The sequence below is a fragment of the Panthera onca genome, chromosome E2 (genome assembly GCF_046562875.1).
Source record: "Panthera onca isolate mPanOnc1 chromosome E2, mPanOnc1 haplotype 2, whole genome shotgun sequence".
In the NCBI taxonomy this organism is placed as follows: domain Eukaryota; kingdom Metazoa; phylum Chordata; class Mammalia; order Carnivora; family Felidae; genus Panthera; species Panthera onca.
Window position 1 is genome coordinate 15,172,052 of NC_138353.1, and position 10,553 is coordinate 15,182,604.

Genomic DNA, 10,553 nt, shown 5'->3' on the forward strand with positions numbered 1-10,553 from the left:
CGTCAGTGTGACCTTGGGCAAGCCCCATAATCTCCTACTCCCTCAGTTTCCATGTCTGTAAGACGGGGCAGTAAGAGTAGCTACGCTTCGCTGGGTTGTTATGAGGACTGAATGAGCGAATACACGTAAACGCTTAGCCCGGCGCCTGACCCGTGGCTAGTACTTTATGAGTGAGTGCTGGCCTCTGGGACGGCCATGACCTGCTGAGCCCTGTACGTGCAAACCCCGCCGAACGGGATGGGCCTACAGTGGAGGGCAACAGCCCACCGTGGGAGACCAGTGCGTGCGCCCCGACCCGTGGGACAGAACCAGGGAAAGGGAAAGAGGGCCAAATGGGAGGACGGGACTCCGTCCTGGGGCGGGATGAGGGAAGGCGGTGGGCTGGGGTGCTCTGGCCGGGCACTCACCTGATGTGGAAGTTCTGCACGTTGACGTTCTTGTATGGGGCCGTCTTCCTCTGGCACCAGAGAAGCAGCCCTTCCTTGGCGGAGGTCTCTGCAGAACGCACAAGGATGGTGAGCACGGGCTCAAAACCCCATCCCCACAACCCGGCCCCGTCGAACGAGACTTTCAGCCCAGGCACAGGAGTCGGACGGAAGAGCAGCAGGGCCAGCAGGAAGAGGCCCTCGTGTTCCAGACACCCGGCAGACCTCTGCTGATCCCAACCGCTGGCCTGCACACCGAGCCCGGAGAAGTCACTTGCCCGGGGTCACCCCAGGAAGTGGTAGTGACAGGACAGGCCAGGGCCGGACGCCGCGCCACGTCTCTGCCCGCAAAGCCCGTCCCTTTACCCTCCAGAACACACTGCCAAACAAGCCCCTGATGCTGGCCTTGGACTCTTCTGAACGGTGAAGAACCAGCCAAGGGGCCTGAGCGCTGGGCCTTGCACACCCGGGGTCTCCCGGATGTGGCGGCGGCTTCAGGGAAGTGGTGAGGGAGGGGTCCAGGGCATCTATCTGCTCCCCGTGGGCGGCTCCGGGAGCGCGGAGTGCAGGGTCACCGCTGCGGCCTTTGCGGGAACCCGCTCCCCAAGCTGGCCGGGATGACTGTGCTCACACCATGGCACACACATGTGCTTGGAGGGACTGGCCCCAGGTTCACGGAGGCAAAGGTCTGAGGGTGGGGGTGTCAAACAGAAACATGTAGGCGCTAATGCAAAAAAACCAGGCCAGGCCTGACTCTGCCACTGGTCTGCTCTGCGACTCAGATTCCTTGACTGGAAAATGGGGACATTCATGCCCACTCGACAAGGGTCGTGTGAGGGTCCGCTGAGACGGAGACCATGGGAGCCAGAGGGCTCTGGGTGGATGCCAGAGCTGGGCGGCTGGCCGGGGACCCTTCACCCGCAGCCCGGGCCAGATCTCACTAACCACTCTTGCTCGGGGCCAGGCCCCGTGAGTGATGCCGGGAAACACGGAAGAGCCTCAAGCATGAAGACAAAACCCCCAAATCACCATCTAACGCACCCCAACCTGGACAGGACCAGGACAGGGAGAAGAGGCTGTTCTTTGCCAGGCCTTAGGCTCTCACCTTCCACAGAGATGTCCTGGATGGCGAACCTGAGGATGATGGTCCAGATCATTCCCAGGGTCATCTTTGCGTTGCCGTCCACAATCTCTGCATGCACGGAAGGGGGCAGAGGGTGAGAAGGTTGCTGAAACCAGAGAGGACTCCTTCTGGCTCTACGTAGAGATTAGCTCCGATGGTCCAACGGGAGCCATCCAGGCCTGGCCGCCACCCTCCCTGGGAGATGCTACACGGACACTGGGAAGCACCGTCCCCCAAGCCTTCTGATGCTCAGCACCTGCGGGCCCCCATGCACGTGTTGTCCGCCACACAGGCCTGTTCTCACCCGGCCAGCCCGTCGTCTCGCCCAGCTCAAAAGAGCACTCCTCCCTGACACGTGTCCCAGGCGCTGGGCCCGCACTCCCGGCCCTCTGTGTGCACCTCCCTCGTGCCGTCAAGGGTGCGTCTCCCCATGGCGGGTGCGTGCCGCGCTACTGTTGACAGTCTGCCCACTTCCTTTCAACCTCACTGCTGCCACCGTTGTCCAGGCCACTGTGGTCTCCCCCCGAGAGCTCGACACACCACCTCCCCCTCCGTGCCCCGTGCAGTCTACCTCCACACAACAGCCAGGGTGCCCACTTTAAAAGGTGCATCAGATTTGTGCCACTCACCTGCCCGAAGCCCGACTACATCTAAAATGAAGCCCATGTTCTCACATCCCACTTACAAACCCTGCCCTGGGTGACCCTGCCCCTTGATGCCTGGCACACCCCGGCCGTGTCCTTTCGGCAAGCCAGGCTTTCTTGCTAGAAGGACCTCACGCCTTTTGTCCACCCACGAAGTGCACCCCTTGACCCTTTCCTCGGGTGGCTGTCCTTCCCACCCCCTAAGCCTCTGCTGTCACCTCTCCGAAATAACCCCCACCAACCACCAATCTGAAGGTGCCCGCCCAGTGCCCCTCTCTCGCCGGCACCCTGCTCTGCCCCTCACATGCTAACCATCATTTGTAACCACGTATGTGCTGGTTTACTTGTTCACTGCCTGCCTTTGAGATCGCCCCTCAGTACCTGGCCTCGGCCCTTGTGAAAGACAGGATGCTGCAGGACAGGGAGAGCGGCCCCCAGGCTCGGCCGGGAAGGTACATGCTTTCTTCACTAACCGAACAACTACTCTCAAACTTCTGGGAGTTGCCTCAAAGGTCTGTACCACATGGTCTTCAGCTTCAGTAGCTTACAGAAAAATCATCTTGGTGACACTCAGGGCGCCATGTGTCTACTGCTGGGTAAGAGAAGTGCAAGTGGCCTCATCCCTGAGTCTGCCAGCCAGATGTGCCTCTGCAGCCCTCTAAACGCCTTCCACCCTCCAACGTCTCAGCACGGCAGGTGCAGGAAGAGAGACCTTGCTCACAGACCCTCGAGAACAGAAAACTCCAGGGTGGGCTTCATTTGGAAAGGAGGTAGAGTGATCACCCAGGGGACAGGGCCAGGCCTTCCCCAAGGACACACTCAAGAGGAAAGGGTGGGGCCCATCAGCCACAACGGAGGAGAACCTCCCTCCGCCCCCTAGAAGCCACAGGTTGATGGCAGAGGGTGGTTTTCGTCTTGAGAGTGTCAGGATAAGAAAACAAGCACAGTCCACTGCCCAGAGGCAGGGGAAGGACGGCAGGACACAATGTCTGCCGGGCCCTTTCCCAGGGCTAAGAACCCCATACAGGGAAACCAGGCAGAGTCTCTCCAGCCTGGGGCAAGGGCAGATATCCAGTCAGGAAACCTATGCTGCGTTCCTCCCAAGTGCCAGGCACTCCACAGCAGGGGAATGCACGCAGTCTGGACAGGCGGCTGGAGCTCCCACACCCAGCCGGCTGCACAAGGAAGCTGATCATGGAGGGCTCAGAGAGCTCCCACGAGGAGGAAGACGGATTCTCTCATGACACATGCACCAGATGCTTCCCGGACCTACAGCTGTGCCCCCACAAGACAGTCATGTTTTGGCTACGGCCCAGACCATGTGGAGGGTAGGGCGATGGGAGGCAGGGCAGGGGCTGGGGCTCTCAGGTATTCTGAAGCCCTCGGGGCACCTCTAGTAGCTGCTTTCCAGCTTTGTCCCGGGGCCCAACGGTCACAGGGACTGGGAGTGAACCAATCTGGGCATGAACGCAGAACATTTCTAGACGGAGTTTTTCTCCAAATGAAGACTGATGCATGCCACCGGGTCTCTCCTCTAACCCCTTCTGTATTTACAGGCTAGCATTTGAGCAAAATAAGTGCAGCTGTGAGAAGCAGAAGGCTGGAGTGGAGCCAGGAGGAAAGATCCATGCAAGGACAGAAAATCTGAAGGCTGACTGATTTTGGGGGTTTTGCTTTTTTTTTAAACAAACACCAACCACCTCAACTGTGGCATGTGACGCTTGGCACCCCTCCCCGAGAGGTCCCAGCCGGGGCAGAGCCTTGGAACTCAGTACGCACACTCTGGCCTCAAGTCTTGGCCAACCTCTCAGAGCCCTGTCATTAACAGCAATTAGTTTTCTTTGTTTTTTAGAGGCTGGGACAACATGGATGTCAGGGTGTAGGAAATCCTGCTCTAATGAGCTGAACTGTGAGTGCAAGCTGACAGGGAGCTTCTGGGCTCCATCAGGCCTCGCCTCGTCTCCAAAAGCGCCTGTGAGCTCGAGACGAGCTGGCTGCCGGAGGGCAGCGTGTTGTTGCTCTAGTGGAAAGGTCTAGAACGAAGAATCGCAGTATCGGGTGTCCCCATGGGGCACAGAGGGTCCTGGGTATCCAGTCAGGGGCCAAACTCCCTCAGGCCCTGCAGCCAGCAAAGTCTGGTTACTGACCTTTGGACCTGCACTCCCCACCCCAGAGCCCTGACACCGGGCCTCGAAAGTCCTTCTCCCCTGGGATCTCCAGATACCAGGCAGGGCCAAAGGGCAAAGGTGCTCCAGGCACAGGGACGCCAGGTGATGTGACTGTCAGTGTTTCTGAGGCCCAGCACAAGGGCCAGTGAGGGTGTCCAGGGTCCAGGACAAAGTCATTCCTGCCCTGCAGGAGAGGCCTGCCCTGCATAACTGGGGGCACTGGATTCCCGAGTGTTAGATTATTCTGTGGGTGGAAGGGAGGAGGAGCTTGGGGACCCAACGATCACATCGAGGGCAGTCACTGTGGTCACTGCTGGGGTATATACTGGGGCTTTATACCCCACCAAGTGCTCTCTCTGCCACCCACACAGCTCCTGCTTGGAGTACGGAGGTTGAGGCTCTGAGCCTGCAAGCCAGGGACCGAGCTGTCCCATCCCCGCTCACCTTCTGCTCCGATGGAGACCAGCTTGACTCCTTTGCTGGCGATGAAGTCTAGGGCTTTGTTCACATTGTTGATTTTGTGCACTCTCATCTTGCCCCGCTCCGGCTTAGGTAACCGCTCACCTGAGAGCCACACCCCGAGAAAGAGGGGGAGAAAGGGAAACTTTAATGTCCCTACTGCCCTCCAGAACTGGCCGCCATGGCACTCTGGCCCGCCCTCCCCCCACAGGCCGGCGCCTGGATGCGCTGCAGTGCAGTCGTTCAAAGCCTCAGTCTCTTCCCGGCAGCTTAGGGACAGCTGGGGTGGGCCGAGTCCCCGGGACGTGGGACAGGGCACCTGTTCCGGGTGTGGGGTGTGCTGCGTTGCACAGGAGCCTCACCTGAAATGACCTCCAGAAGGAGCATGAGCTTGAGCCCGTCTCGAAAGTCCTCGTCGATGTTCTCGATCTGTGTGCCAGCCTTCCTCAGGTGGGAGTTGCACCAGGCTGTGAACGTCTGGGGAAGCACGAGAGAGAGGCCTGGAGGGTCAGTGTGACCGTTGGGGCCTTCTAACAAAAGGGCTGGGCCACCACCCTGACCCTGGGACAACAGTGGCCACCACGGGGCCTTCCTATACACTGTTTCTGGTCCTTAAGCAACCCAGGCAAGTCAATCTGAGGAAAGCGAGGCTCAGGGTAGTTAGCAGACCCGCCGCACGATTGTCTGGATGATAAGTGGCACAGCATGGACTAGAACCCAGTCATGCAAATGTGACCCAGCGCCAGACCCCGGGTGTGGAAACGAGACACAGGGTCCCCGCTCTTACATTCTTTGGGACAGACACACAGAGCCCTTCACCACCTCCCCCGACCCGAGCAGGCAGATGAGACCACAGGTCCCAGCCGGTGCTGGCTTCCTCGCCTCTCAGGTAGGAGCCATTGCCGGCACAGAGATGACCTGAGACAGGGAAGCAGATGGAAAAGAAAAGCCTGCTGAAAATGTAAGGTTTCCTTCCAGTCAGTCTCTCTTGGAGTTTTGGGTGGCCTGGCAGCAAGCGCCTCCCCTAAAAGGCCGGGAGCACAGAGCCTCTGAGCCCTGCGCAAGCCTCCATTCCTTGGAGGACATTCCACATCCCACCCTTCCAAACCTGAGGGGAGCTTAAGGAGGCTGGAAGGCAAGTGGAGGTAGGCACCCCCCGCCAGAGTTAGACAGCCATATCCGAGGAAGTGTCTGAAACACAGGGCACGCAGACGCTGGGACATGAAAGGATGCATTCGGGTACAGAGGGCCACAAACGGCAACCCAAATCCCAAATCCCAACTCCAGAACACCCAGCACAGGGCGCCAGCCACTCAGGCCCCGCTGGCCGGGCATGTCACCGGACATCAGCCCCCGGGAAGCGCGTCACACCAGTTAAAGGTGGACGCGTCTAGACACCTTCTGGGGAAACCGGCCCAATTAGCCTCCCACGGCAGGGTCTGGGAAAAATGCCACGCTTCTGTTTCTCACAGAACCCCCATAACCCGCACCCCGCCCTGCCGCCTCCATCTGCAGTGGCCAGCATGGATGTGGGCGGAGGGCCAGGAGCGTACGAGCACACGCTCCGTGCCCAGGCGCAGGCAGAGGCCACGTGGGGGGCGAGGGGCTTCCAAGGAGCCTCTGGCGGAGCACCATGTGTTTTGACAACTGTCACCACTCCTGCTCATTCAGACGCAACACTAGGCCCCTCCCAGACAAAGGAGCCACCTAATCAACACGCGTGCAGCGAGGATGGGCGTGAGGTTTCCTTCCAAACCCAAACGGTGGATGTGAAGAGTTCCTCTGCACGGGGGACACAGACCCCATCCCGTGTGGAGCTGTCCCCTCAGTAAGGGTGCCTGTACCCTGCCTGCACCTCTCCTAAACCGGCACCTGCCGATCCCTCAAGACCAGCCTGAAGCGCAGCTCCTCTGAGACGTCCACACCGACTGGCTCACCCCGGCCCGATTCTGACTCGGATGCTCCCCCCTCTGCACAGGTATCATAGCACCTTTCTCTCGGGCTCTCACAGTTGGGTGTTGTCCTCTGCCTCCGCACATGCCTGAACTCTGGCCACCAAGCGGGTGCTCACACTGAGGAAGCAGGAATGTGCCTTCTCTGCCTCATTCCCCAACCCCCTCTATACAGCTCTGAATTCAGACAAACCAGAGCCAGACTGCTGGTTACACTACTCATATGGAAAGATCATCCGACCTTCCTTAACATCTGCCTCCCCGTCTGTAACGTGGTGGCGAGGACAGCACCCAAGTCACGGTCAGCGTGAGGATTCGCGATGGCGGAGCCCGCAGAGCACATGACGGCCCCGGTCGTCGCTGTGCCTCCCCAGATCTCCTCCTTTCCTGAAATCCTGCCACTGCTTCCAGAGTATCCTCTCCTTCCCCTGTCTGCCCTGGCCACCACGCAGCCCCCGGCGGCTCTCAAAAGCATTCTCTAGTCATTCCGTGTGTTCCTAGAGGTTGCCTGCACGTGTGCAAGCTCCAAGGGGGCAGGACTTCCGTCCCACATCTCACATGCCCTTGTAATGTCTGAGGCACGGCCAGCTGCGGTGCTGGGCAGCGAGACGTGACTCAGCCGTCCTCCAAACCAGCGGGCGGCAGCAGGCCGGGCTGGGGCAGGAAGTGGCCAGGAAAGCTGGCCTCTGCCCGTGCGTGTACCTGAAAGATGCCTGCGAGCGGCAAAGCGACCGATCGTATCCCAAGGCTGAGGACGGAAGAGGGCGATTCCCAGAGGGCAAGCTCCCCAGTGCTCCAGTGCTGCTGGGGCCAAGATGTAGGCCCCTGGTCTGCACGCAGGGCCAGAAACGTGTCTAAATGGCAGCCCTCATCACCTCAGCCTGCCTGGGTTATGCCCACGTGCTCTCAAAGGGCACAGGTCTGGGTCTCAATGCCAACTCCCGGACCTACTTACACCTCAGTTTCCTTCTGTCGGATGGACTCACCAGAATCTACCTCCCGTAGCTGCTGCAAGGATTAAGTGGGGGAGAGGCTTTAAAGCACCCGACACGGTACCTGGCATAAAGTTAATGCCAGATGAATTGTCTGCATGCACAGTGGCTGCTCCCCTCTCTGCAAAGGCCCTTACCCCACCTCCATGTTTGGAGAGGAAATGAAATTGCAGGAAACCTTCGTCCTGTGGAGGCTGGGAACAAAACTCGCCTCGTGGGGTTCAGGCTATCTGTCCTCACAAACGTGTACCCCATCCTTTGCTCATCTTCTCTGGGGAGCACGTAAGAGCTCTGGGGCTTGGGGCTCACACGGACCTGGGTTCAATTCTGGCCTCTGCCGGTGAGGCAACCTGCCCGAAGGGTAGCCCTGGATAAGCAATGAGCCTCACGTTGTCCGATGATGAAGTGGGGACAGTTAACTTCTCTTAAATGAAGATCGAACAACATAATGCAAGTTAATCACTTCAGACTGTGCCTGGCACAGATTCTGTTAGCACTCAGGATTACACGTATGTCCAAAAAAAGACCTATTTTCAAGTCAATGGTCACTATGCCCTGTACTTCTGTGTCCCTAGCTGGAAGCAGGCAGCGTCCTCAGCAGGACACCGAGCAGGTGCTTAGGAAGCGTATCCGCTTGCCTGGCCTGGGCAGCGAGAAGGAAGAACTCTCTCCTGAGCCGGCCACAGACAGAATGGAAACCCCACCGACAGGCCTCCCACCCCTATGCCCCGCGTGGCTCTTTTCTCCTTCTGGAAGATGACGGGCACGTGCTGACACTCGAGGCTCACAGACGAGGAGAACAGGCCCTCACAAGGCCATCTTCAGGGAACGAATCAACCCCAGACCACCACTTCTTTACGCAGTGACTGGGCAGCAGGAGCTGGGATCTGAACGGGACATTAAACATTCGGTTGTTCCTAGTTGGCCACAAGAATGACTCTCTACTCGACACTTTCTCTCCCTACCGGTTTAGGCTAAGATGCGTGGGGTAGACAGTGTGGAGGGGTGGTTTCAATAGACAGAGGCCTCGTGTGCCCACCACACCACCCACCGCTGTGCAAAATTCTCAGAGCATTGAGCTACAGAGCCCAACTGCCGACAGGTCCCACTGCTCCGCATGCCCCAGGCCCCCGTGGGGTTGGAATACGTCCATTCCCTTGACAAGCATTTGCTGGGGGTCGACCCCAGGCCAGGTCCTGTGTCGAGGACACAGGAGTGAGCAAAAGTGGACACAGCCTGCACTCTCGTGGAGCACCCAGTCTGAACAGGGAGAGGATGTCAGTAATCAAGCGACCGCTCAGCTACAGAAATAACAGCCGCAGGAAAAGTAATAGTAATGACCGGAGCGGCCACCTCTATAGAGCTCACTACGTGCCAGGCACTGTTCTAGGCACTTTGTCACGTATTAATTTCTCCCAGCTGCATACCTACCTTGTGGGGTAGGAGCCACTACGGGCTCATTTTACAGATGAGGAAACCGAGGGTCGGACAGGTGTTGTGACTTGACCACAGGGAGTCACGCACCTGCAGTTACGGAGCCGGACCTAAAGCCAGGTCCTCTGAGCCCCAGAGGCCCCACTCCAAGGTGTCATGCATTTGCCCTCTTCCCCGCTGCCCCCAGAAACGGACCTAAAGAGCATTCAGCATGCAAGCTCCTGATCTAGGTAGGGGCAGACACGGGGTAGTTTCCGAGGTAATTCTCTCACTCTGATAGGACTGAGAATGAGTGAAGACAAAAAATAAGGGAGACTGTGCAGATAACAAGAACAGCATGTGCAAAGGCCCTCCAGGAGGCTGGAGAGAGAAAAAGAGGGAACAAGGTAGAGCCGCTGTGCCATGAGGCTGGTGGGGCCTACCTCACGGGGCCTTCCAAAGGTCACATTGGCTGCTGCTGGCTGAGGACAGAGCTGAAGGGGGCAAGGGTCAATGCGTGAGGACCAGGAAAAAAAGAGAGTAAAAAGCCTCCAAGAGAAACTCGGCAGTGGGAGGAAGACAGAGGAGCCATGCTGGAGATACTAACTGTCGTGACTGAGAAAGACAAGCTCAGCGTTTCTATTTTATTGGGGGGGGGGGGGGGGGGAGGTTGTCCAGAGCTACTGGCACCCTATGGGAGGAGGAAAAGACAAAGAGCATCGAGCTCAGCTAGGCTTTATTGTTAAGGCCATTTTCATGGTAAGCACGGACTCGGAACAGTGGCCCTGTCCTCAGGTGCTCAATGAATTTACTTGGTTGATTTCCAACTTGGAACCCCTACTAGACACTGGGCATGGGAAGAAGCGAAACAGATGCAGAATTTACATTCGGGGGGGGGGGGGGGCATGCTAAAGGTAATTATGCAACCATCGCTAATTACTGCTTCCTACCATTTCTACATAGGGACTCTTTAAAACCTCCAACCTCATGGTCGTGTAAACTATCATCTCCATTTTACAGATGAGGAAACTGAGGCGAGGAGGGGTAAGTGACTTGCCCAAGGTCACAGAGCTCGTCAACAGTTTCAAACAAGGGGCGGCTGCTCATCCACAAGGCCTGAGTGGGACGCTAAGTACGCTTGGCAAAGCAGAGCCAGCAGAGCAGAGTTAGGATGGCCCCAGCCCCACCTCAGCCCCCAAGCTGGAGGGGAGCTCACAGAGTGAGGCGGGCAGGCAGAGCTATGCCTCCAAAAGCTCCCCTACTTCTTCAAGGGTGTCCTGGACCCACTGTGAGGCAGCAAAAACAAAGCCAGTGGTGGCCCTGTTGCTCCCAGCCTGTCCTTGCCATTGTGAGAAGGGAGCCTGCGCCCAGCCCTCG

General features: G+C 58.2%; 1 protein-coding gene across 6 annotated transcripts in view; it reads right to left on the bottom strand.

Annotated features, from left to right (window-relative positions):
• The window catches only part of ACTN4 (actinin alpha 4), a 70,863-nt gene that overhangs the window by 21,716 nt on the left and 38,594 nt on the right, over positions 1-10,553 (bottom strand). For all 6 annotated transcript variants that reach the window (XM_060651026.3, XM_078438460.2, XM_060651024.3 and 3 more), the window contains exons 2-5: positions 5,182-5,296; positions 4,805-4,924; positions 1,531-1,617; positions 408-495 (exon numbers count right to left, since the gene is read on the bottom strand). In XM_060651026.3, coding sequence (XP_060507009.1) covers positions 408-495; positions 1,531-1,617; positions 4,805-4,924; positions 5,182-5,296 — 410 coding nt within the window. The remainder of the gene's footprint in view (positions 1-407; positions 496-1,530; positions 1,618-4,804; positions 4,925-5,181; positions 5,297-10,553) is intronic.